At 37.6% G+C, this 27,938-nt stretch overlaps 1 protein-coding gene across 3 annotated transcripts in view; it reads left to right on the forward strand.

Annotated features, from left to right (window-relative positions):
* The window catches only part of KAT6A (lysine acetyltransferase 6A), a 130,160-nt gene that overhangs the window by 89,358 nt on the left and 12,864 nt on the right, over nucleotides 1-27,938 (forward strand). For all 3 annotated transcript variants that reach the window (XM_059685299.1, XM_059685301.1, XM_059685300.1), the window contains 7 exons: nucleotides 7,305-7,420; nucleotides 15,217-15,358; nucleotides 17,293-17,454; nucleotides 18,536-18,629; nucleotides 20,383-20,614; nucleotides 21,255-21,462; nucleotides 25,190-25,792. In XM_059685299.1, coding sequence (XP_059541282.1) covers nucleotides 7,305-7,420; nucleotides 15,217-15,358; nucleotides 17,293-17,454; nucleotides 18,536-18,629; nucleotides 20,383-20,614; nucleotides 21,255-21,462; nucleotides 25,190-25,792 — 1,557 coding nt within the window. The remainder of the gene's footprint in view (nucleotides 1-7,304; nucleotides 7,421-15,216; nucleotides 15,359-17,292; nucleotides 17,455-18,535; nucleotides 18,630-20,382; nucleotides 20,615-21,254; nucleotides 21,463-25,189; nucleotides 25,793-27,938) is intronic.

Consider the following 27,938-nt stretch of genomic DNA (forward strand, 5'->3'; position numbering starts at 1 on the left):
GCAGCTGGTCACACCCCCTTCAGGGTGGGGGTCCCCACTGGGGTGCCTGGCCAGTCTGGGTGAGGGGCTGAGGGCTGTTTTCAGGCTGGCGGGTGACTGAAGCTCCCAACCGCTCCTTTTTTTCTTTTTTAATTCTGGGCCAGCTTTAGCTCTGAGGCTTGGCTCCAGATCTTAGGCCTCGGCTACTGAAAGCAGGTATCTGGTTTGTTTGGGTTCTATAATCAAAACACTGTTTCAACTCCAGCTCTGAGATCCCGGCTGGCTGAAAGCAGGTTTCTGGGGTTTTGTTTAGCTTCTATATTTGTAACAATGTTTCAAACTGCAACCTCAGAGGCCGGCAACAGCAGGCGGGAAACGTCCTCCGTCACTGAAGCAAGCAAGCCTCATGTTCGCTTCAAGCTGCCTGGCTGCCGGCTGCCATCTTGGCTGGCAGTTAATTTGCATATTGCCCTGATTAGTCAATGGGAAGGGCAGCGGAGGTATGGCTAATTACCATGTTTCTCTTTTATTAGATAGGATTGTTCTGGTTTCTGTGTAGATTGAAAGGAAAAAATACAAAAGCAGGAAGAAATTAGGAAGCTATTAGCATTATTCACATAAGAGATGGGTATCAGTCCGAGCTGGTTTGGCTCAGTGGATAGAGTGTCAGCTTGCGGACTGAAGTGTCGCAGGTTTGATTCTGGTCAAGGGCACTGCCTGGGTTGTGGGCTCGATCCCTAGTAGGGGGCGTGCAGGAGGCAGCCGATCAGTGATTCTCTCTCATCAATGTTTCTCTCTCTCTCCCTCCCTCCCTTCCTCTCTGAAATCAATAAAAATATTTTTTTTAAAAGAGAAAGAGAGAGAGATGGGGATCATTGTGGTAGTGGTCAATTATAATTCTTGATTATGTTTTGAACGTAGACCCACATTAGGATATGCTGTTGGATTGGATGGTTATGAAAACAAGGAGTAGCGTCCAGAGCACACTTGGTGGAGGAAGTTGCCATTTATTGAGATGGAGGAGAATATTAGAGGAAGAGGTTTGGGGAAAAGAAGATCTGGAATTTGATTTTGGACTGTTGAACTTGAGATTCCTATAACACAAGCATGTCAAACTCAAAAGCTAATGGGCAAAATAAACAAGGTTTAAGTTTATGTGGGCTGCAAAAAAACAAAGGCTTCAATTTTCATAGAAACTTAGGTTTATTTCAGTAGAGACATGCTGAATACAAAGGGCTGAAATAAATGGGTAATTGTTAACATAAAATAATAGAACATTTTAATAAAAATTATTAATTTTTTCTTGAACATTAACTTACCAAACACAGAATAACTGCACAAATTAATAAGCGTAATGCAAATAAACCTATTTTTCTTGTTCTCTGAAAGCAAAATATTTCCTATTGCGCACACCAAACAAGTCAGTCCAAGACTAATGATGTGGCAATCAGCTGCTGCAATATTCGCTGCTAGTATTAGTGGAGAGAAATGGTTTACCTGTGAGTAAGGCACGTAAGGGAAATGAATGCAACACGATTATATTAATCAGTCACTAGTGAATGTTATAGTTCATTATTAATAATTATGTATAACAGGATATTGTAAAAATTAAGTTATGAAATTTTTATTAAAACATTTCTTACATACCGTTATATTGGCTGGGCCACAAAAATATTCATTGTGGGCTGCGAGTTTGACACGCTTGCTATAACACATTCAAGAGAGGAGCTAGCAAGCAGTGGGATGTATGTGTCTGGAATTCAACACACATAAGTTTGAGCAAAAAATCTAAATTAAGGACTTGTCAGAAAGTTGGTGGTATTTGAAGGAATGAGACTAGATAGGATCACCAAAAGAGAAGAAAAGAGCTTTGAGGAGTCCTGGGATATTTAAACTTTTGAGATTAGTGAAACTGAGAAGGAATGGCCAATTAAACAAAAATGTCTCATTTCTTCCTCCCTCAGCCCCTGGCAACCACCATTCTGCTTTCTGTCTCTATGAACTTAATTACTCTAGATAGACCTCATATAAGTGGAATCGTATGATATTTGTCCATTTGTGTCTGGCTTATTTTACTTAGCATGTTTTCAAGGTTCATCTATATTGTAGCATGTATCAGAATTTCTTTCTTTTTTAAGGCTAAATAATATTTCATTGTATGTATTTACCATATCTTGTTTATGCATCCATTTGCCAATGGACACTTGCTTGCTTCCACCTTCTGGCTATCTATAATAATAAAGAGCTAATATGCAGATGGTCATCATGCCCTCACACTATCATGCCATAATAGCTCAAACACTCAGCACTGGGGAGAGAGGAGTGGGGACCAGCCAGGTGCAAATGAGCTTGCGAGAGAGGAATGGGGACCAGCCAGTCTGCAGCCTGGGAGAAGGACAAGCCACCCGCCCTGCGATCCCTGGCGCCAGCAGCTGGGGCTGTGGCCTGGGAGAGGGACAAGCCGCCTGCCCCACCGTTGCCTGAGGCTGTGGCTGGTCTGGGCAAAACCAGCCCGGTTCCTGTGTACCTGTGGCTGGCCAGAGAGAGGGAAGCCTGGGTCCCAGGTGTCTGCGACCAGCGGGAGGAGGGAATTCTGGGTTCCAGGTGCAGGGTGAGGCAGAGGCGGTTAGGGGCAGTCAGGCCAGCAGGGGAGCAGTTAGGGGTGATCAGGCAGGCAGAGGGGTTAGGGGCGATCAGGCAGGCAGGCAAGCAGTTAGGAGCCAGCAGTCCTGGATTGCGAGTGGCAGTCCGATATCCCCCGAGGAGTCCTGGATTGGAGGAGGGTGCAGGCCGGGCTGAGGACCAGCCCCCCTCCCCCCGGTGCACCGGACCTCTAGTTGTGAATAATGATGTTGTGAACATGAGAGGACAAATATCTGTTCAAGTTCCTGCTTCCCGTTCTTATATACCCAGGAGTGAATTTGCTGATTCAAATAGTAATTTTATTTTTTTAGAAACTGCCATACTGTTTTCCACAGTGGCTGCACCATTTTACATTTCCATCAGCAATGCACAAGAGTTACACTTTCTTCACATCCTTGTAAAACAATTGCTGTTTTCTGATTTTTTGTTTTGTTCTATTTTTTTATAGTAGCCATTATAATGAGTATGAAGTCATATCTCATTGTCTGCATTTGCTTTTCTCTAATGATTAGTTATGTTGAGCATCTTTCATGTACTTATTGGCCATGTATGTATCTTTTTTGCAGAATGAAAAAGAAATTTATAACCCATCTTATAATAAGATCTCACGTAACTCAATTGTTGGCAAACATGATTTGAACTGACATGAGACTATATGTATTCTTATCCCATTTAATGTGAATATTCATGCTTTGCTAAAGAAATATCAATGATATCAGTTTATGGAGTGTCCCTGAATCCTACAAGAGTTGTCGATTTAAGATACATATACTAGTATGTATTGTAATACTTTCCTAACATCAGAAAAATTCAGAATTCCAAAGCACATTGTCTTCCAAGAGTTTTGGATAAAATTCTGTGTACTTGTAGCATCATTTTTTTGGAAAATTAAGTTTCAGTTCAAAAAAACATACAGACTTTTGGAATTCAAATCATTAATTAGTTGAGGGCTACCCATATTTCCTATCTCACTTCTACCCATTTTCTTCTTTATGCTTTACTCTTGATATTTCTGTTCTGGAAGTTTTTGCCTCTTAACCTGTCTGAGCCGTGTGTTTTCCCCCCTTATCTATAAAGTGAGCACATTGTTTTCTACTTTGAGGAATGGATTGTGGGGATTCAATGAGATAGTGATATAAGGTGCATAGTCTGGCACAGTACATGTTCCACAAATGCTGATTCTCTTATTAAGTTCATGCTCTCTCCATTTGGGAGCACGTGAACTCATTCTTACATATCTCTTTCATCATGTAACTTTTAATCCCAAATGGATGGAATTATTTTTATTATACTGTTTCTATGGGAAAATGTTCAAATACCAAAAAGACATCTCTTTTCCCCACATTTCACATTCTCATATTGATAATAAGGGTGCAGTATAACCCTCCACTCCCACTTCAAAATGCCATTTGTTTACCCAGGGGAGATGGAGAAGGAAGGCCGAGAGGGAGTTATCTAGTGGAGGGCAAAGGGAAGGGAGCAGCAGGGTTGTCTCTACATGAATTGTAATTTTCATATTTGTACTAGATCTGGATTTGAGGGTATTACAAGAGTGGCCTCTGTATATTGGAAATTGGAATTAGATAAGTGACTTAATGGAAGTGGAGTTTTTATAGAGGAGTAATAATCTTTCTTACAAACTGTTATTAATAAAAGTTCCATTATCTAGAGTAGGCACATTTAAAATTTTATCTTTTGGTTTAACCCAATTACTAGTGCATTTAGTGCCCCCCTTAACTTTTTTAGATTAAAAAGTCTATTCTGGCCTGGAATATGTCATCTTTTAAAATTTTTGGCATATTCAAATGAGGAGGGTACAAAATAGCAGAACCTGAATTAACAGTTTTAAAAAATATTTTGTGCTCTCAATTATATCAGGTATCTGCTGCTTTGGAAAGTTGAGTGTTTAACAAAAGAGTATTTTGGCTGAAACTTAAAAATAAAAAGGCTTACCCGAGGTGATTTGTAATTCAGATTGACAATTTGACTTTGGCAAGGACTGGGTTAATGACTGGTTTAGATGCAGCTTTTGCTTCTTCACAGCATAGAGCCTTTGTTAACTTCTAAACCAATGATGGCGAACCTATGACATGCGTGTCAGAGGTGACACGCGAACTCATGTTTTTGGTTGATTTTTCTTTGTTAAATGGCATTTAAATATATAAAATAAATATCACAAATATAAGTCTTTGTTTTACTATGGTGGCAAATATAAAAAAAATTTCTATATGTGACACGGCACCAGAGTTAAGTTAGGGTTTTTCAAAATGCTGACACGCCGAGCTCAAAAGGTTCGCCATCACTGTTGTAAACCTTAGTAAAGGGAAACACACTGGCTCAGGAAACTCACCAGGGAATTGGAGGTGGTGGAGGACAGAGGTGGATGAGCGCATGTGCCAGACATTTTTACAGCGCACAAAGGTGAGAGTAGGTGAGGGAGTGGGGAAACCTGCTGCGAGGCTCGTTTTACACAGACTCTCTTCGTTGCGGTGATGTGCAAGCAATTATACTGGAATTGGATAACCAATTTCACATCAGGCATCCACCTGGAAGAGCCACGGACAGCTGATGGGAAAGCTACCAAACAACAGGCAGTGCTGCAGCAGGTGCATGTTTTCAACTTTTGTGCTTCCTGTTTGATCCTTAGATCTAGTTTCTGATACTTGGTAATTCTGATATTTTCTATACTGTTCTTGTTATTTTGAGCTGTGAAGATAGGTTGATTAATAAAAGATACAACTTTATTAATTAGAATACTTGTGTCTGGTTATTTTGAGCTGTGAAGATAGCTTATAATTAATAAAAGATACAACTTTATTAATTGGAATACTTGATTCTGGAATGTAGTTTAAAGAACAATGTTTTTAAAACCTACAAAGTTCTATTTTGGTTTTGAGAAATGAAAATATCTTATTTTAACCCTGTCTTATCTGTTTCCTTATGATTTTTGCCTTTGGAAGATATTTCCAGTATGCCTTTGTGTCATAACACAATTCATCCAACTTAATAAATGTTTGTCTTTTGTTTAGAGGTGTCTAAGGAAGAGGTTGAGGTTTCACTTGGCTGTATTCCAGTATGAAACCTGAGATAAGTCCCCTGGCTTTTTAGAAAAGAAAACAGAAAGACCAGGGAGAGTGTTCAAATGAGATGTGGTGAAGAGGCTTCTTCCTTAAATGAATTTCTATTTAAAAAGTGAATAAAAAGCTCTGATCTTTTCAGTTTTGTAGAGGGGTGTGTGTGTGTGTGTGTGTGCACACGCGCGGCGCTGTCTATCAATAGGCTCCAACAAGGGACTTTTAAAATCTCTACCTTTTTCTTTTTTAAAAACATTTAAAATCCTCACCTGAAGATCTGTTTATTGATTTTAGGGGTGGGGGGGGACATCCACGTGAGAGAGGAACATTGATCAGTTGCCTCCCATATACCCCCTGACCCGAACCAAACCTGCAACCTGGGTATGTGCCCCAACTGGGAATCAAATCCACAACCTTTTTGGTGCATGGAACGTTGCTCCAAACAACTGAGCCACCCAGCCAGGGCCTATTTTTTTTTTTCAAGTCAGTTAATGTTTGTCGAGTATCCATGACAAATATGCATATACATACACATTTGTTATGTACATAACATACACACCTATGTATATATGAATATGTTGCTATATTAGGTGTAGAGAAAATCAAATTACCTGATCTTTATAGTCCTTAACAATGACTTATATTGGAATTGCTGGTATGGAAGTCATAAAGGCTTTACAAGTTATTCTTTTTAGAAAGTGTAGTTATTCAGATTATTGCAGGGATGAGAGCATAGAGGTTGTTTTTATTTTTTTTTTTAATTTTTAATTTTTAAATATATTTTTATGGATTTGAGAGAGGAAGGGAGAGGGGGAGAGAGATAGAAACATCAATGATGAGAGAGAATCATTGATCAGCTGCCTCCTGCATGCCCCCAACTGGGGACTGAGCCCGCAACCCAGGCATGTGCCCTTGACCAGAATTATACCGGGAACCTTTTAGTCCGCAGGCCGCTACGCCATCCACTGAGCCAAACCAGCTAGGGCGAGGTTGTTTTTATTATAAATACAAAGTAGATAAAAGAGATAACAATATGTGTATAGCGGAGTATTTTTTTCTTTGGTCAAATCTATGAAGAGCTACTTATGAAGGGAATTTTATGGGCAGTGCAAAATGAAGACTTTTGATACTTGTTTTGCCATATTCTTTTTTTATTGTTCTTAAATACCTACGTTCCCAAACCAGACAATCATTTTTTTTCTGTATGTGCTCACATGTGCTCACAGGTCATTTCTGTTGTCAGTGAGGCACCATATATCTATATATGTATTAGATATATGTCTGTTCCAGCAGTTTCTCTTTAGTAACTAAGTCATTAAGGGCATGAGTTTAGTTGAGGAAAGGATTCACAGTATTATTAAACATGGAAATCCAGTGACACCAACCATATTAGGCTCTAAGATTTATCAGCATTTTTGTTTTTCATTTGGGTGCTCTGGTTAAGAAATAATACAGCTTTTTCAAAACTTATTAGCTTATTCTTGGCTCTTTTGTTCTCCCATGGAATTTTGAGAAGACAAATTTAGATTCAGATTGTTTTTTGCTTTGTTATCTGTCTCAGTGTATTTAATTTAGTTAAATTTTGTAATGTGTTTTTTGCCTGCACAGAAAGTTGGAGTGACTGGCCCCCCTGATCCACAAGTCCGCTGTCCCTCTGTAATTGAGTTTGGGAAATATGAAATTCACACCTGGTACTCTTCCCCATATCCTCAAGAATACTCAAGGTATGTTTTGAGAGACCCTTTACCTTCTATTTTTCAATTCATAGAACTTCAGTTCTAGAAGGGATCCTCGGGACATTTTAGTCTATTTCATCTTTTTACATTTGAAGAAACTAGTGGCTTTTAAATGTCTGTAATAGCAGCATACTTTGGCAGTCACTTAATCCTAGTCGCTTTTAGATTTGTTTTCCTGTAATTTGCCCAAAAGCCGATATTTAAAATTGGAAACCCGACACATGGTCATAATGAAAGGGGAACGTTTTTTTCTTTAAGACAATTTGCCTTTATATTACTCACACTAAGAATTAAAAGAGAGAAAGAGATTCTTATACTTATCCATAAGTAAAGTTTCACCGAGTAGCCTTTTATCTAAATTTTTATAATTTAACAGACTTAATGTTTTTCCCTCCAGAAATAATTGGATAAATGGTATTAAGTTATATATAAATAGCTCAGGTTTCCAGATGTAAAAATTGATCAGTCGACAGATTTTTGGGATGAGGCATTGTGTTCAGTAGAGCCAAATTGTTTCATGATTCAACTGTGACACATAAGTGCCCTTAGAAGTTACCCAACTCTACCTCAGTTTCCTCATCTTTACAATGGGGATAATAATAGTACTGACCTCATAGGATTTGTTGTGAACATTGCATGGATTAAAACATGTAAATCCCTTAGAAAATGGTAAGTGCTCAATAATGTCAGTTATTATTATGTATCGTTTAAATTAAAAGAGTTGAAAAATAAGATTTGATAAGTAAATTAAACATGGTTACCATTTTGAAGTATAGCAGTCTACTACATTAATGCTCTCTTTAATCTGTAAATTATGCCACAGTTTGCTATTTAATAGGTTGTTGTAAGGAATAATAAATTATGGTGCTCTGTGGGTTAAACACATATTCAAAGTACTCATTGTATGACTTTTTACCTATCTAGTAACATTGCTTGTCCAAAATATTAGCAAAAATAATTATAACAACATGAATTCATTTAGTGGCTTACATTATGTAGAGTGCTTTAACATGGGTTTTTTCCAGGGAGGTGGGAAAAGGCCAGTATATTCGTTAAAAAACGAAAACTCAGTATTTTTTTACATTTTCTTTTTATATAAATTGCTGTCTAGTTTCCAAGTCTAGCAGAAATAGAAAAATAGGAGTGAGAATGTTATTACAGACAGACCTCAGTGAGAAAAGAAAAAAAGAAAAGAAAAAACATCAGAAGAGAAAGCGAAACTCCAGGAAACTAACACACAAGCTCATGAAACAGCAGTTGAGAGCCATTTATTACAAGGTCTGTTAGCCCTAAACACTGTGGTAGGTCTTCAAAGCAGCATTCTATTTATATCATGGAATAACAACAATCTGAGATTGTTAAAAGAAGATTATAAATATATATATAAATATATAAAATGACATATATGTTAAAAGAGAACAGAAAATTTCTCAACTACCTATAGAACTCAGGTATTAAAGACAACTTACTCCTTAGGAGTTCTGAATAGCCAAGATGAAGTATGCTGAGGGATTAATTTCTTCATTAGGTTTAAAATAAAATATTACCATTTATTAGTGAGCTCTTTTCTTTGCAAACTATGCACATTACTACAAGAGTGCTCAACTTAGAAAAGAAAGCTTGTTCAATGTGTGTATCAACTGTTTTAGGGATTGTGGTATAGATAGACTGATACCACAGGTACCTTGTCTCTTCTACTCAAGGGGAAGAGAGGAAATCAATTGATTCAGGAATGGAAATAGAGTCAGTCTCAGCACTTGCTCATCAAGAGTATTGATAAGAATTGAACCATGAAGCTGTTGTCAAGGTTGTTAAAAGGCTTCATTAAGAATGTTACATTTTGTTTTGATGAGATTATCACTAAAACCAGACTTCTTAATCAGGTTTCAGGGAATTGGTTGTCAGTGAAGGAATAAACATTGCTAGCAGAAAAATAACAAGTATAATAGGAATCAGAGAGCAGCAATAGGACAGGAGCTATAAAAATTCATCAACTTTAAATAGAATTTTAGACATTTTCTATATATTTTCTTATTCATTGTGGAGGTTTCCCTGAAATTTTCATCAGAAAAGATTCTGTAATTTTATAGGTTCTTTAATAATTGTGACTTTTTTTCTGTCTTTGAATTCATAATTATCTTGGTTGCATTTTTAAATAAAACTCTGTATATCTATTTAAACTTAAAAAATATATTTTTATTGATTTCAGAGAGAAAGGGCGAGGGAGTGAGAGAGATATAAACATCAGTAATGAAAGAGAATCTTTTGCCATAACTGGTTTGGCTCAGTGGATAGAGCGCCGGCCTGCGGACTGAAAGGTCCCAGGTTCGATTCCGGTCAAGGGCATGTACCTTAGTTGCGGGCACATCCCCAGTAGCGGGTGTGCAGGAGGCGGCTGATCGATGTTTCTCTCTCATCGATGTTTCTCTCTATCCCTCTCCCTTCCTCTCTGTAAAAAATCAATAAAATATATATTAAAAAAAAGAAAGAAAGAGAATCTTTGATCAGCTGCCTCCTGCATGCCCCCTATTAGGGATCGAGCCCACAATCTGGGCATGTGCGCTGACTAGAGAATCAAACCATGACCTCCTGGTTCATAGGTCGATGCTCAACCACGGAGCCACACCTACCAGGCAAAAGAATTACATATATCTATTTAAATGAGTTTTGTCTTGTTTTACTTCTGAGTTCTTTTAAACTTGAGTTGACGAAAATGTTTAGAGATACTGTGTTTTCCAAATAATAATTCTGTATCCTTAACTTTATTAATGACTTTATCATTCTGTGTTAAATTACTTACAAATTATTTTTTAAAGGTTTTAAACACTTTAAAAAATTGCAGATTCCAATGCACGTAAAAAGAGGACAATTAGAGCAAACAAACAAAAAGATCACAAGAGGAAAATATCTTTTGGAAAGTGGAATTAAGCATTATCTCCCATAATGTCAAACATTTGTGTGTGCATTGTTTTTTATTTGTTTGTTGTTTTTTTGATAATTCTTACCAGAGGATATTTTTTCCATTGCTTTTCAGAGAGAGTGGAAGGAAGGGAGGGAGTGGGAGAGAGAGAGAGACAGAGAGAGTGAGACAGAGAGAGAAACATTGATATGAGAGAGTCATATCGACTGGTTGCCTTCCGCACACAAACCCAAAATCCAGGCACATGCCCTTGACCGGGAATTGAACCCGAGATCCTTTGGTGTGAGGACGAACACTCTGTAACCACTGAGCAGTATGGTCCAGGGCTGTGTATGCATTGTATATTAAGTAATCTTGCATCCCTGACTTAAAACAAAGTGAAACAACAATAAAGCAATAGTAGTACTTCATTTGGAGTGGTATGATTCAGTGTCAGACGTTGAAGAGTTAAATTAGAGTTTTAACCCTGAATTTCTTCAACAGGGCCATGTGATGCTCATACATGGTAGACAGGTTCAGAGAGCCCCACTCTCCCAGTAAAAAAACATGACAGAGGAGTTACTGTAATCATGGCATATCGTCTACTCCTGAGCTGTTTAGAGCTTAGCTTCATAATAACCTCTTCACTACAAGATCATATTGAGATCTTAGGCAGATTCCCACATAATTGAGTAGCTTAGGACATTTCCTTAACCTTTTGATCTTGTTCCTAACTTGATTCATTGTTCAGCAGTCGCCAACCTTTCAGACCTCGCAGACCACAGGTTGGCAACCGCTGGTATAGATTATGTGTAGGTCCTGTTACTGAATAATGCATTCTTAAAGTCTTTGAATGACCATTAAATGATAGAGTAAAATGGATGCAAGGAGAATAAAAATATTCATAGTACTAATTATAAATAATAGCAGCTCTGTTTACCATTTGTTGAGCTTGGTACTGAATTAAACATTTCTGGAGTAATTCTATAAGGTGGATATTACTATCTTTGTTTTATAGACCAGGGCCCAGCAACCTTATTCAAGATCATACAGTTTAAAGTGTCAGATTTAAACCAGCGCACATGCCCAGATTTAATCTCACTTTTCTCTTCCATATAGCCATAGCCTTTAACCACTGTGCTTGCACTATTCCATGTAGCATCTGTACCTAGCTTGTTCTCATGTAGCTGGTACCATTCATTACCTTTTAAAAAATATATATTTTTATTGATTTCAGAGAGGAAGGGAGAGGGAGAGAGATAGAAACATCAATGATGAGAGAGAATTATTGATTGGCTGCCTTTTGCCTGCCTCTTATTGGGGAACGAGCCTGTAACCCAGGCATGTGCCCTTGACTGGAATTGAACTGGGATCTTTCAGTCCGCAGGCCGACACTCTATCCACTGAACCAAACCAGCCAGGGCTTATTCATTACCTTTGATTCAAGTGATATTTGTTATAATTTTTATTATGGTATTAAAATTTTACTACAAGTTGATCTATTATGAAGGCCATATAAAATACTGCTATGTTGGGCAATGTTAAAAGCCATGAAGGAATTCCTGGGAAGAATATTTGCATCATTGTAGAAGTAAGGGAACAGTGCTTCCAAAGCACACAGCTGTAGCACAGCCCTAACTTCACAGGTGCAGCCGTGGGCAAACTACAGCCCGTGGGCCAGATTCGGCCCGTTTGAAATGAATAAAACTAAAAAAAAAAAAAAAAAGACTGTACCCTTTTATGTAATGATGTTTACTTTGAATTTATATTAGTTCACACAAGCACTCCATCCATGCTTTTGTTCCGGCCCTCAGGTCCAGTTTAAGAACCCATTGTGGCCCTCGAGTCAAAAAGTTTGCCCACCCCTGGCTAGGGTGTCAACATAGTGACTTGCTTTAGAATAAATTTCAAGTGTGGAGCTACACCCCATGATGAAGTTGATCAGAGCAACCATACCCCTATTTGATAATCAAATCTAAGGTGCTGTCAGGAAGATGACAAAAGCATCATCCAGCAATATTCTCTAGGGTTAGGAGTATTCCTAATCTCTATAACTACACTTTATTTCATGTGATCTAATGTTCGTTCTTGATGATGTATTTTTTTCAATGACAGAACTGCAGTTATTGGTACTATTACTAGAAAAACACTTTGTTTTTTCAGGACTTTTATCAGATGATTCCCTTTAGATTAGCAGTATTATCCCAGTGGGCCTGATTATAGTAAAGTAAGAGGCTTTTAAAATGTTTCCAGCAAGAATGAATTGGAATGAAGTAGATCATGATTCTGCTTCCTTTTACTTTATTGTTTTTCATATAATAAGATTTGCTAAAGTTGGTTTTTTTTTACTCATCAATAAAATGCTTTACATCTTATTATTCCAAAGAAATAGCATGAATTCATAATTTACCTGATAAGACTTGGCAGTAATTTTCTCAGAGATTTCATTTTTTCTGATGTTGTCTTAAACAACTTGTTTACCTAATAGAGCTTTTAAAAAAATTATGCTTCTCTCATAGACCTTAGGAAATAAATTGTATTTTATTTTCATGTACTGAGACCTATAAGTTTAATTAGATGCTTTTAAAGTTGGCATTTATCTTTACCATAACCTGGAGAAAGTTATAGCCTGTCACTCACTGGCTCTTTTCCTTTCCTTTCTTCATTATTTCCTTCTTTTCCTTTCATTTCTTTCCTTCCTTTCTCTCCATTCCTATCTGCACTCCCCCCCCCCCCCCCATTATTTTTAAAAGCACAGAATTTTGTTTAGGTTTCTCAGATTCACATTGTGGGGAATATTTAGTTGTAATGTTTAGCTCTTAAAGTAAAACTGTACTCAGGGATTCTTCTGTATCTTCTTCATGTTGCAACAAGTTAAAGTAATTGCTTATTGAGAATTTAGCACAGGTAAATAAAGATAAGTAGTAGAATAGTGGGGGGGGGGCATGAATTATAGTTGTATAAAATCCAGACATTCAGGAAGACAGTCTAGCAGTTGCGGCCATTTCATTCTGAGATGTTTTAACTGATGGTAAAGAAGGAGAAAGCTGTTTATCCTGCTGCCCTTCTTTTCTGAGTAGTTTGAGACAACCTGCAAAGGAAATAAACAACGTAGCCTAGGGAACTTTGTTTTCTATGTTTTGGGTCTTGCTTCTTGACTTCAATTTATAATGTCAGTCATTTGTTTTATTCAGTACTTTATTTGGAATACGTTTTATGCTAATGTATAATTTTATGTTGTTTTGGTTTGGCTTATACTAGAGATTTTAGAAAACAGTATTACATGTTGTAGACATTTAGAATATTATACTTCAATAGTTCCTTGGAAGTTTTTAGTATGCTGAACGACAGTTTAAAAATAAGATGTGGTATAGGAAGAATTAATGTAAATTCCCAACGGAGAAGGGAAAAAAATTACATGCCCTTTCCCACCCTTAGTTTAGCATGAAACACTTAGTACATACAGGACTAGTGTTCCATAAATATACCTTTGGAGAGGGTTTAGTTGAATGTTACATGTTCTCAGAAAAATAATTATGCTTTAAAAACTGCTTCTAAAGTAGACTTGAAAAAATAGTATGGTCTTCACACTTTAACAAATCAAACGTTTGTGTGTGTTAATCTGCCTTTTTAAAAAAAAATTCCAGGGTAATCTTTTAAAGCATAGCTATCCAAACTGATAGTAACTAAATTAATAAGTTTTAAAAATCTTCTTCAGCCTCAATACTTAATTATTTATATGAGAGAAGATAAAGTAATTTATTTGGGGTATATTTTTTGTCATTGAATAATTCAGTATTTTGCATATGCAATTTTAGGGATGGTATCATCTTAGATTACTAGGACATGATCAGTTCTGGACACATTTCAGGATGCAAGGGTTATAAGAGGTGTACATTTTATAATAGAAGAGCCATGTGGTCTTCTGGGCTCAGACTAAAATAGGTATAAAACTTGCTGTTTTTTAATTTAGGTTATATTCCTTCCATTATGAACCGATCTGATCACTTAATTTCATTACCTAGCTCCTCATTAAAAGTACATTATAAGGAAGAAGTCCTGTTAAACTACTGCTAAAATAGCAAGACTAAATATGAAATAGTAACAGAGAACATCTGGAAGAATAATTTGAACTTTTATTTCACTTGTTGAGTAATAGGCTTTTGAGTTGCAGAATTGAATGTGATATTTAACCAGAGGGAAAGCCAGAATTTCAGGAGTGGAAGATGGAGGTACTATAATATGTCCTAACTTGGAAAAAACATATTCAATATTATAATTTTATACTTAAAAAGAAATATAAAATCTGCTTTTATGATATCCACTATATGTCCATTTCACTCAGCACTGTATGCCTAGTGTACAGGTCCTGACACAATACATATTCAACAAATGTTTATTTTCTGATAGTAATGAATGAATGATTACAAATAAAGGAAGAAAGAGTATATAATTTGACAAAGTCTTCTTCACTTACTGGTATGTTCTTTTGTTCTTTTTTTTTTTTACTGGTATGTTCTGAAGGTAGACTTTATTTTCTACTTATTAGAGGTTATCAAGGAGGAGGTAATGTGAGATTTTTGTGTGTGTCTTGTCAAAGGGGTAACTTTTAAAAAGACTGTAAAATATTAGTCAAATAGGAAGAACATGGAATTTTGTGTCTTGATTTCTCACCCTTGCTCTCCAGCTATTAGTTGGGTACTATTACCCAAATTAGTTTTATCTTTAGGTTTTTTTCTTTCTTTCATTTGCTATATGGGATTAATGATACATTCTCTGCCTCTTTACCTGTGTAGTAATGAGAGTAAAAAAAAAATTGTTGTGAAACTTTAGTCTTATAAAATATAAAGCCCTGTCCCCTTTTTTGTTTAATTATTATTTATAGGCTGCCTAAACTATATCTTTGTGAATTCTGCCTAAAATATATGAAAAGTAGAACTATTCTACAGCAGCACATGAAGAAATGTGGTTGGTTCCATCCTCCTGCCAATGAGATTTACAGAAAGAATAACATATCTGTCTTTGAGGTAAAGTAGATGTTTAGTTGTCCTCTCCATTTCAAATATAATGCCACCTATACTGTATCTAATTGTGCAACTTGATTTTTTTTTTGGGGGGGGGGATGTTATTTTACTGTTGTTTATTCACTGCTCAGATAATTCTGCTGTTTGAGAAGCAGAATTAGGCCAATACATATGTACCAAGTTCACAAGCTTGATCTCAAATTATTCTGTATTTCATTAGATTAATGATCAATTATATACTATATATCTATTTTATGTACAATTAAGAAGGAAAAAGTACTGTTAATGATTTGTAAGACTCCATTTGATTATAAAATGCTACCTGGTTTTATATGTGTTTAGAAGTAATTAAATTTTGTCTTAGAATCTATGAACTGTGGCGTTTAAATGAAGAGATTTCTGTTGCTCTATTTAAAGGAATATTTTGAACAGGTATATTTAAATAGCAATAGTAAATATTAATATATTTTTCTGACTTCATGATGATATGACTTATCTATGCTTGTGAGTATTCTGTGTTGTTAGTGGTATTAATGTCTTGATCCTCAGTTTTGTTTGATTGGCAATTATTGAGTACCTGCCATGTGTTCAGTTCTTTTAATCACTAGAATTTACATTACTAGAATCCTAGTTGATAGAATTTCTGATTGTCGGGTCTACTCAGTTTTTACTTTCTTGATCTTCCCTAAGTCTTTATTTCAGTTGAGGAATACAGAAGTGCTTCACCTTGGGGGAGGGGAAAGGGTGTCGTGTATAGGACTGTTTCAGAGCAAATTGTTCCTCAACTCAAGCATATATTGGTGTACTAGTATATTTTAAAAGAAGTAATATTAAATTACTAAAATTGTTCAGAAGGTTTCAGTCTTGAAATGCCAGTGTATTAGGGGTCTAATGTGGGCATCCATTGGCATTTTCATCAAAGAGTAAGCTCCAGCAACTCCAAGAGCACAGGGTGTCAGGAGCAATGAAGCCTAGTGCTCCTGATCTTGGCCAGCCCGAGTCTAACAAATATCCCATTTTCCAGGTTGCCAGGGAATCTGCTTAATAAAATCTCCCTCAATAGTTTTATTTGGGGATAAGTCTGATCATGGCAGTCAGACTACATTGCTTTTGGCTGCTGGCACAGATTAGGTTATAGGTATTCCTTGTTTTATTTACATAGGTATTTTAGAGGTGGTTGCATTTAGATTTTCTATTATATTAAATACTTTTTAAAAAAGGAAACAGATCAGCTTGCCATCTGAAGGATTCCTGCAGTCAATCCTTTATAATAAAAGGCTAATATGCAAAGTGACCGAATGGCAGAAAGACTGGTCGCTATGACGTGCACTGACCACCAGGGGGCAGATGCTCAACACTGGAGCTGCCCCCTAGTGGTCAGTGTGCTCCCACAGGGGTAGTGCCACTCAGCCAGAAGCCAGGCTTATGACTGGCGAGCCCAGTGGCAGTGGTGGGAGCCTCTTCCGCCTCCACAGCAGTGCTAAGGATGTCCAACTGACGGACATCCATCTCAAAGTAATTTCTACCAAAGCATTAACACTAAGACATCAGTCAGACATTCCCCGAGGGCTCCTGGACTGTGAGAGGGTGTAGGCTGGGCTGAGAGCGTGCGCACCCCTCCCCCCCCGCAGTGCACGGTTTTCGTGCACTGGGCCTCTAGTCTGTTATAAAAGCAAAAAGTGCTATTTTTAAAATGGCCATCAACTCCTTATCTAGCTATTCATGCTTTGTTGAATACAATTGTTTTAAAAACAGGAGGTTTTCCTATAATCCTGCTGTTACCAGGGATAGCTTCCAGGTTCCAGTGTGTTCTGATCACTGACAGTTTCTCTTAGGCTGGACTGTGGATACTCAGAGGTGCTTGTAACTGACCTGTATTATTCTGGAACTAAAGAGAAACTCTGCTGACCATTTTGTTCTATTTTTTCTTCTTCTAGGTTGATGGGAATGTGAGTACCATTTATTGTCAGAACCTGTGCCTCTTGGCAAAGTTATTTCTTGACCACAAAACACTCTATTATGATGTGGAGCCATTTCTTTTTTATGTCCTAACACAGAATGATGTCAAGGGCTGCCACCTTGTTGGATACTTTTCTAAAGTAAGTATATCACCTTAAAATCTGTTTGAATTCATATGTAAATCTGAAACAATCTTTACTGGTTCTCACTAGGAGATACTACAGGGGACCTTCTGAGTGCCATCTAGCTTTTTAGAAAGGAAACTAGAAGGAACATTCAGGAACATACCAAGTGCTAAAAGTACCTAGTAACATTCAACAGACTATATACTCTCCTAGGAACATGAGCTGCTGGTTATACTCAAGAGGAAAAGTTTTAAATGACTTCTATTCCCATGGTGATGATAGAACTTGTGAAATAAACACAGTCATTACCTGCTTAAGTTCTCAGTTTAAATCTTCTCTTCCTAATTTGAATTTTAGGCACAGAAATAAAAGTAAGAAATTTTTATTACAGGATATTTTTCTCCTTCCTTTAATCTTTTATTCTGTTGGGAGAAAAAAGTTTTGTTTTGTAGTCAAACAACATGAAAGATGTCTTTTTATTTGAGTAAGCCCAAAGTAAAATCTAAGTGAATAAAATAAGTAGAAGGACAGCTGGCTTTATAAGCATTTTGTTAGTAGGCTATTTCAGTAGTTAAATGTAATTTAAGCTCTGTTACCTGGTTTGTAAAAATATAGTTGTACCTAACACTTTGGGACTATTATTTGTAAACTTAGAGACAGCTTATAGGGAGGTGGGGCTGCACTGTGTAGCCCGAGAGGAGGAAATAAAAGCAGCTTTGAAATAGTTGATGGTGAATCTTAAAATTTCTGGAGTGCCATATTGATTCATAATTTGTAGCTTTGCAAAGTGATTGAGACTCAGATTCCTCTGCTCATTTTAGGCATTGACTTACTGTTTTTGAGTTGCATATGCTGTTGGATGGCGTCGTTTATTTTATAATTTTATTCTTCTGGGATAGTTGCTTTGTGGGTAATGGCAGTGACTTAACATTATCCTATCTCCTCCCTGTGGGGTATTTTTTCTTGATGTGCATTGTTATTCCCAAAGGACCAGAGCTGTGGTTTTGACTGTTAGTATTTGTTTCTTAATATTTAGCATTGTTATTCATCTTTATCAACTTATTGTTTTAAACTTGGCTTCTGTTTTCTCCACCAGGAAAAGCACTGCCAACAGAAATACAATGTTTCCTGTATAATGATTCTTCCCCAATACCAGCGTAAGGGCTATGGCAGGTTTCTCATCGATTTCAGTAAGTACTATAACATAATTTCTTGTTATCTCTTCTTATGGACCATGTTTGTGTGCACGTGTGAGTGTGTATAATATTTTAAAGATTTGCAGATGATTTATTGCTTGTCATACTGCTGTATGGAACTTTAAAACTTAAAGTCATGATTTTTTTTTTTTTTGGTTGGACATTAAATATTTGTAAATAGCTAATATTAAATACCAACTTCCTTGAATTTGCAACTGTTAAGTTACAATGGAACTTAGTTTTATATAGTAATTCTAACTCACAACAATACTAAACATTGTATATCTGCTTAAATTAATATTAATAAAGATGTACAGCACCTGCCCCAATTTTGTTACCCAAAATGTGTGCATCATTTTTTAGTTATAGGCTTTTTACTTAATGGTTAAAAATATGTGATGCACCTTTAAAAATCTTAAAATTAAATGATAAGGAAATAATTTAATCTGAGTTAAATATTGAAAGCTAATGATTCTAAAAAGGTAATTGTGGAACTGGAATTTTGTTTTACACATTGATAATCTTGCTTAGGAATTAATGTATGTTCGTAATAAATTTTATATTGATTATAAAATAGTGATATTTGAGGGAATATTTTCTCAGATACTGCTAAAAATAGTATTTTGAAAATATTCAGAAACAGTGGTTTAAACTAAGGATTTTGACAATAGGCAATCCTTCTACATATCAGATGATTATATCGCCAGTGTTAAGAAGTTAATTCTTATATAGACCAGTAAAGCTTATTCTCCTTGGCCTTAAACTATACAATTGACCATATTTTACTGGAAATAAAATTGGTTATTTTGTAAATTTTCTTGGTCTTTTTGGATTAGTATTAGAGAGTGAATATTGATATATTGACATATTGATATATTGTTTTGAAATAGGACTCGTGACTGAACATATTATGTCATTAAGTGACATAGGGGAAATAATATGCTGATTAGTATTTTTTTGAGATATGCAAACAATCTATAATTACAGTGTTTGTCTTCAATTATTTTTTGTAAATGTAATATATTTTCCCACATTACCATTCTTAGATTGATTTTATGTTAAATGACAAAAAAACATTTCTTCTGGCATCTCCATTTTTGATACTTTCCTTTAGAATTGATGCCTCTTTTTCCTGTTCTTGAGAGAGTCATGCACAAGACAAGAGGACGAAGTAATACCATTATACACTCACACTGACACTCTTATTCCTGCTTACCAAGAATTAGGGTGATAGGTAATTGTGAGGAGAGCTTTGGTTGAAATGAGAAATTGTCATCTAATACTTTCTCAAAGAACCACAATATTAATAGATAAGATTACATAAACACTGGCATTCCTTTGTGTTGTTCAATTCAGATATAACTCTTGCCATCTAGTGGTCCAAGGAAAATATTGCAAGGGTGGTTTTCTATAGTACATTAAATAAAAAACATTGCCTTAAACTTACTAATGCAGCCCATCAATATGAAGTCCTGATTTTTAACAGTTTGAATATTATAACAATGTTTATGTTAAGTATAGACTAAGTGATACTAGCCTAATGTTCATTGTAGACAAATTATGTAATCTTCCTGCAAATTGGTTTGCAAGTAATTTTGCAATTTTATGTTTTTTTCTTGAAGGATTTGCTTTTGTAATTATTATTGCTTACAATACTTAGATTGGTTGTGGAAGAGGGGATTGTTATGTTGGTGAATTAGCCTAATTTAGGCTCTCTGACATACTTGTAATTTGGGGGTTTCTTTAGGTTATTTGTTATCAAAGCGCGAAGGCCAAGCAGGGTCTCCAGAGAAACCATTATCCGATCTAGGTCGTCTTTCCTACATGGCTTATTGGAAAAGTGTAATATTGGAGTGCCTTTATCACCAAAATGACAAGCAAATCAGCATTAAGAAGTTAAGTAAGTTGACTGGAATCTGTCCTCAAGACATTACTTCCACACTCCACCACCTAAGAATGCTGGACTTCCGTAGTGACCAGTGAGTATTACATTCTTTTGTATACCTTTGAAGGATAATTAGGTGAAGGCAGCCAAATTATTGATGGAAGAATATAAACTAATATAAATAATACATTTGGTGATCCTCAGACATCATTTTCTTTTCTATGATATTTGATACTACTGACCATATTTTTCTAAACTATTTCTGACCTTTCTAATGTTTGAATCTTATTTTCTAGTATCGGGAGTTTCTTCAACCCTAGAAACAATTTCACATAAATTATACCCATGATTTATTTCCATATAACATGGTACAAAATGAAATATAGATCAAAGGAAAGAGCTCACCTTTATCTAGAAAGGAGGCATTTGAGCTAGAAATATGGAGAATAGGAGGTAAAGTTCAGGGAAGTATTAGAAATTCTGAGATTGGGAGTGTGAGACAATGAATGGTTAAAATAATTTCATCCCTTGCTGTTGTTGAGTGTTAAGTATCTAACTTCATATTTCTTAGCTATCTCATGTGATGGCCTATTTCTGTATTTCAGCTTCCCAGACTTGCTATTTTTGAAGCATTTATCATCATCTCCAGGGTTTTCTGGGTGTTATGGTTCTGTATTCATTGTTAGGTACTCCTTATACATTGTTGATTGCTATAAACTTTTCTTTGGTTCCAGATTTGTAATTATCCGCCGGGAAAAACTTATTCAGGATCACATGACAAAACTTCAGCTGAATTTGCGACCTGTAGATGTAGATCCAGAATGCTTGCGATGGACTCCTGTCATAGTCTCCAATTCTGTTGTCTCAGAGGAAGAGGAAGAGGAGGCTGAGGAAGGAGAAAGTGAAGAGCTGCAGTGCCAGGAAAGAGAATTAGAGACAAATGTAAGGACATGAGTAGTCTCTATTTTTTGTGACAGAAGGATATATTTTGGGTTTTCATAAGTATCTGTGATATATATAAATAAATTAAATAAACCAATGCAGTAAATTCACATTAGAATTTCAGAGAATATTTTAATTCAGTTGTTGAATATCAACCCATGAATCAGGAGGTTGTGATTCAATTCCTGGTCAGGGCACATGCCTGGGTTGCAGGCTTGATCCCCAGTGAGGGGTAGGGGGAGGTGGGAGGCAGCTGATCTGTGATTCTCTCATCATTGATGTTTCTCTCTCTCCCTCCCTCTCTCTGAAATCAAAAACAAAACAAAACTGGGTTTTATATACTTATTTGTATATTTTTAAGCCTTGGATCATTGAGAGACCTTCAAATTTGTTATATGTTAACTTATGACTAAATATTTCTTACCAGAGTGCCAACAAGCAGCTAAATTTTAAGCTATATAGTAATTGAGGAATCAGAATTGAAACTAAATCTGACCTGTTAAAAATGAAAAGAAAATACATTTTCCTTAAGATGAAACATTATGGAATAATGTAAATGTGTATGTTTTCTAAGAGAGCACTAAATAGTTTAGTAGGTACACAGACATTTTTAGCCATTAAAAGGTTAAAGCCATTAAAGAGTTACAGGCTTTAAAAGGAGAGACGGTATAGATTTCAATATTTTTCTTCATGTGATCATAACTTTTTTTTAAAAAATTAAATCTTATTGTTCAGATTATTACAATTGTTCCTCTTTTATCCCCCCATAGCTCCCCTCCACCCGGTTCCCACCCCACCCTCTGCCCTTGCCCCCCCCTGCCCCCCGCCTCATCCATAGGTGTACAATTTTTGTCCAGTCTCTTCCCGCACCTCCCACACCCCTTTTCCCCCCGAGAATAGTCAGTCCACTCCCTTTCTATGCCCCTAATTCTGTTATATTCACCAGTTTATTCTGTTCATCAGATTTTTTATTCACTTGATTTTTAGATTCACTTGTTGGTAGATGTGTATTTGTTGTTCATAATTTGTATCTTTACCTTTTTCTTCTTCTTCCTCTTCTTAAAAGATACCTTTCAACATTTCATATGATACTGGTTTGGTGGTGATGAACTCCTTTAGCTTTTCCTTATCTGTGAAGCTCTTTATCTAGCCTTCAATTCTGAATGACAGCTTTGCTGGGTAAAGTAATCTTGGTTGTAGGTTCTTGGCATTCATCACTTTGAATATTTCTTGCCACTCCCTTCTGGCCTGCATAGTTTCTGTTGAGAAATCAGCTGACAGTCATATGGGTACTCCCTTGTAGGTAACTGACTGTCTTTCTCTTGCTGCTTTTAAGACTCTCTCTTTGTCTTTTGCTCTTGGCATTTTAATTATGATGTGTCGTGGTGTGGTCCTCTTTGGATTCCTTTTGTTTGGGGTTCTCTGTGCTTCCTGGACTTGTATGTGTATTTCTTTCACCAGGTAGGGGAAGTTTTCTGTCATTATTTCTTCAAATAGGTTTTCAATATCTTGCTTTCTCTCTTCTTCTGGCACCCCTATAATTCGGATGTTGGTACGCTTGAAGTTGCCCCAGAGACTTCCTACACTATCTTCATATTTTTGGATTCTTTTTGCTTTTTGCTTTTCCGGTTGGGTGATTTTTGCTTCTTCGTATTTCAAATCTTTGACTTGATTCTTGCGATCCTCTAGTCTGCTGTTGGATCTCTGTATAATATTCTTTATTTCAGTCAGTGTATGCTTAATTTCTAGTTGGTCCTTTTTCATATCCTCGAGGGTCTCACTAGATTTCTTGAGGGTCTCACTAAATTTATCGGCGGTTTCTAGAAAATTCTTGAAAAACCTTATAACCGTGGTTTTGAACTCTATATACAGTAGTTTGCTTTCCTCCTTTTCTGTCATTTGTGACCTGTTTCTTTGTCTCCACATTTTGGCTGCTTCCCTGTGTTGATAGGGTGGCTTTCGGTGCTAGATGTCCTATAGGGCCCAGTGGCTCAGCCTCCCCAGTTACCTGAGGTGGACACACTTGGTGCACCCCTTTGTGGGCTGTGTGCACAGTCTTGTTGTAGTTAAGCCTTGATTGTTGTAGGTATCACTGGGAGGAATTGACCTCCAGGCCAATTGGCTGTGAGAATCAGCTGTGTCTGCAATGGGAGAACTTCTGTGCTGGAGACACCCTTCTGGGGCAAGACTTGCTTCAGTGGGGCTTTGGTGCTCACTGAGTCTGCCCCCTGAGTGTGTCCCTTCTGGATCTGAGGAGTTGTAATCTGGATGGCCCCACTCTGACCACTGGGTACACTGGCTCTTGGATCTGTAAGAAAGTGCTAATTTAGCCTCTGCCCGAGGCTACCCAGCAGGAGCTATGGAGAGATCTGCAGATTTCTCTTCTTTGTTTGGGATTTGGAGGTGCCCACATGAGGCCCAGCTGTGAAGCAATTCAAGCTGCTGTAGGGCCTTGGGCCTTCGGCCTTCTTTTGGAAGTTCTGGGTCTCTCTGACCCAGCTGCAGTCTGTTAGGTAATTTTTAGATTGCAAAGGGCCAGGCCTTTCATATGCAAAAGCCTCTGCACACAGCTTGGGTGGGGTGGGGTCTCAGGGGATCAACAGGGTGGAGCAAGCAGCTATGGCTGCTCCTCAGTCCTACCCTAAGAGGCCCTGCGTCTCAGTGTCCCGCGGTAATCGCTGCACGCACCTCTGAGAGAAAGCCGCCCTCGAGTTCCGACCAATGCCATACAGTCCAGTTTCTCCCCATATGAGACTCCCCCAGAACTGGAGTCAGGGCCTTCGGGAGCTTGTGTCTCCCTCCCAATTGAAAAAGACAGTGTCCTCAGTTGCCAGCCCCTTTCCCCGCGCGTGCTCGAGCCTCTGTACCTCTGCACTTTATTTCCGCACCTCCTCTGAGTCTCAGTGTGCTTTTCTCTTTCCTTCTAGTTGTAGAATTCCCACTCAGCCAGCCTTACTGTGGTTCTGGATGGTGTCCATTTTGTCTTTTAGTTGTATTTTTGAAGTGTTGTGCGAGGCAGCAATATCCGGTGTTTACCTATGCCGCCATCTTGGTTTCTCCCTGATCATACCTTTTTTAAAAAAAGTTCTTTCATTCTTTAAAAAATCTATCTCCTCCTTTGATAATGTAAACAAATTCTTGCCCCTGTTTAACGTGATTTAATTTTTAAAATTAAATAATCAGAATAAAAAGAAATTAAAATAATTATAGAAATTTTCTTTCATTTTTTTCAAACTTCCCCTTTTTCTTGCTCATATTCCAGAGCCGATCTCCTCTCTGTTTATAAATTTTTACTTCTGAGAAGTTTCAGAAACTATCTCATTTAAAATTCATAAGAATAATAATATTCATTTTATTTATTGAAGATAGTATTGCATAGTGTCTCAGAGCACCAGCTCTTGGGTCAGACTGCCTGGGTTTATATTCCAACTTCTTCATTTGCTGTTGCATGACTTGGGGTAACTTATTTCAACTTTTTATACCCCAGTTACCTAATCTATAAAATGGGCATGTAATTATATTTTATACTATTATTGTGAAAATTAAATACCTTTTTAAAGCATCTAAAAGTGTCTGACACATAAGTAATATTCATGTTAGCTATTAAATAATAATTTTCTTTTTTGAAGCTCTGTTTTCTTATCTTAGTATTTAAAAGATCAGAATAGGAGATAGTACCAGATAAAATTGAAAAATTAACCAGCATGATTTTATTTTCTGAAATCAGGTGGGAAAGTCTGCAGCTCAGGAGAACAAAGAACAAGATTCTTATTCTTCAATAGAAAGTGAAAAGAAACCAGAAGTTTTGGCACCAACCAGTTCTACACGTTTGAACAAACAAGTTCTTTCCCGGGATAGTTTTCCTGCAAACAATCACCCATCTCGGAGAGGCCGCTGTGGGAGGAAGAACAAAAAAAACCAGGAACGTTTTGGTGATAAAGATTCTAAACTGCTCTTGGAAGAGTCATCAGCTCCTCAGGAACAATATGGAGAATGTGAGGAAAAATCAGAAACCTCCCAAGAACAATACACTGAAAGCGAGGAACAGTCGGCAGCCTCTCAGGAGCAGCCAAGCCAGGATGGGAAGCCAGACATTCCCAAAAGAAGACTAAGTGAAGGGATTGAGCTATGGCGGGGACATCTAAAGAAAAGCCCTGAGGTTCTGAAGTGTAGGTTACCAGAAGGCAATGATAGACTGCCCCGTCGCTATAGTGATGGTGACAAGGCTCTCCTCAGGGGCTTCAGTGAGAGTAGTGAGGAGGAAGAGGAGCCAGAAAGTCCTCGGTCCAACTCGCCACCAGTTCTTACAAAGCCCACATTGAAGCGAAAGGTAAAGCATTTCTTTGATGTCTTTCCTTCTTGCAGTTGCAGTTTATTGTATACACGTGTTCTCTTCTAGAGTTCTAAAAGAGTAAATATAGAAGTTCTTAGTGGGTTATGTTTTAAACTTTAAGCCTCAGTATATTGTTTCCAGTGACTATTTGAAATGTGTATGTGACTTCTATGATTCATGGTAATTAGCATAGAAGTCATAAGCTTATTTAAGGGTTGACAGACTGTTTTTCAGCTTGCTGTTTTGATATTTAAAAAATGACAGGAATTTAAAAAATATTTTTTAAATGTGTATAGTTTAGAAATGATTATATTAGAAAAGCAGAAGGAAGTATTGTATAGTTCCATGGAAAGTGGATGTATATTGGGGTGCTCAGAGCAAAGCCATTCATCTTATCTTGAGTAGTACTATTTTCCCTGTACTCTCACCCCCCTTCTCTCTCGCCCCTTTACTCCGCCAGTAGTTTGTCTTAACCACATTTTAAAAATATTTTATAAGCTATATATTTCATCATCATGCAAATTTTTAATAAGAACCAGTTGGTTAAAAAATTCTGTGATGATGATAGTGACTTTTGTTAAAATGTATACCAGAAATACTCCAGGCTATGGAGTCATCTTGAAGCATTGTCACAAGGCAGTCAGCCTGAAGTATGTCAGTTCTCTGGATGAGCCACCCTGTAGTAGTGAGGTGACAGCTTTCATACAAAGCAATGAAATAATTCCTTTCTTTGGCAGACCCTTAAAAAACAAAAGGTAGGACTATTTATTTATTTTTTAAAAAAGCTCTTTATTTTAGAACCATTTTAGATTTATAGAATTATTGCAAAGAAAGTACAGAAAGTTTCTGTATTCCCCACATCCAATTTCCCCTATTATTATCTTCTCGGGTTGATATGGTACATTTGTCACAAATAGTGAGCCAATTAATTGATATTATTAACTAGAGTACATACTTTATCCAGATTTCCTCAGTTCTCCCAAATGTCCTTTTTCTGTTCCAGAATCACATCTAGCATATCACATTACATTTAGTAGTTATGTCTCCGTAGGCCCTTCTTGGTTATAATAGTTTCTCAGACTTTTTGTTTTTGGTGACCTTGAAAGTTTTGCAAATGTTCCTCATGATATTAGAATGGGGTAATATATTTTTAAGAAGAAGACCACAGAGGTAAAGTGCCATTCTCATCACATCATATAAAGGGTGTCAACTAGCTAATATAATAAAAGAGAAACATGCAAATTGACCGCACCTCTGCTATGCCCAAGCCACGCCCACCAGCCAATCAGAGCGACTATATGCAAATTAACCTAACCAAGACGGCAGCCGGTAGCCACGGAGCTGGAGCAAGCAGGAGGCTTGGTTGCCCCCGCGATGAAGGAAGCCAAGCTTCCCGCCTGCCCTGGCAGGCTGTGGCCTCCGCTCAAGGCAATAAAGTTTCAATTATAGAAGATAGATAAATCCCAGATACCTGCTTCCAGCCAGCCTCCACTGGGAGCTTGGGTGGCTGTGGGCCGTAGCCAGCCTGCAAACAGCCATCAGCCCCTCACCCAGGATGGCCACACCCTCATGGGGTGAGGGTCCCCGCTGGGAGGCTTGGCCAGCCTGCAAACAGCCATCAGCCCCTCACCCAGGGTGGCCAGGCACCCCAGCAGGACCATCCTCCCTGAAGGGGGTGTGGCCAGCCTGCAAACAGCCCTCAGCCCCTCACCCAGGCTGGCCAGGCACTCCAGCGGGGACCCCCACCCTGAAGGGGGTGTGGCCAGTCTGAAAACGGCCCTCAGCCCCTCACTCAGGCTGGCCAGGCATCTCAGTGGGACCCCCACCCTGATCCAGGACACTCTTCAGGGCAATCCAGCCGGCCCCCACCCATACACCAGGCCTCTATCCTATATAATAAAAGGGTAATATGCAAATTGACCCTAACAGCAGAATGACTGGGAATGACTGGTCACTATGACACACACCACCAGGGGGCAGATGCTCAATGCAGGAGATGCCCTCTGGTGGTCAGTGTGCTCCCTCAGGAGGAGCTCTGCTCAGCCACAAGCCAGGCTGACGGCTGCCAATACTGCGGTGGTGGTGGTATCCTCTCCCACCTTCTCAGCAGTGCTAAGGATGTCTGACTGCAGCTTAGGCCTAT

Source organism: Myotis daubentonii, chromosome 2, assembly GCF_963259705.1.
Source record: "Myotis daubentonii chromosome 2, mMyoDau2.1, whole genome shotgun sequence".
In the NCBI taxonomy this organism is placed as follows: Eukaryota; Metazoa; Chordata; class Mammalia; order Chiroptera; family Vespertilionidae; genus Myotis; species Myotis daubentonii.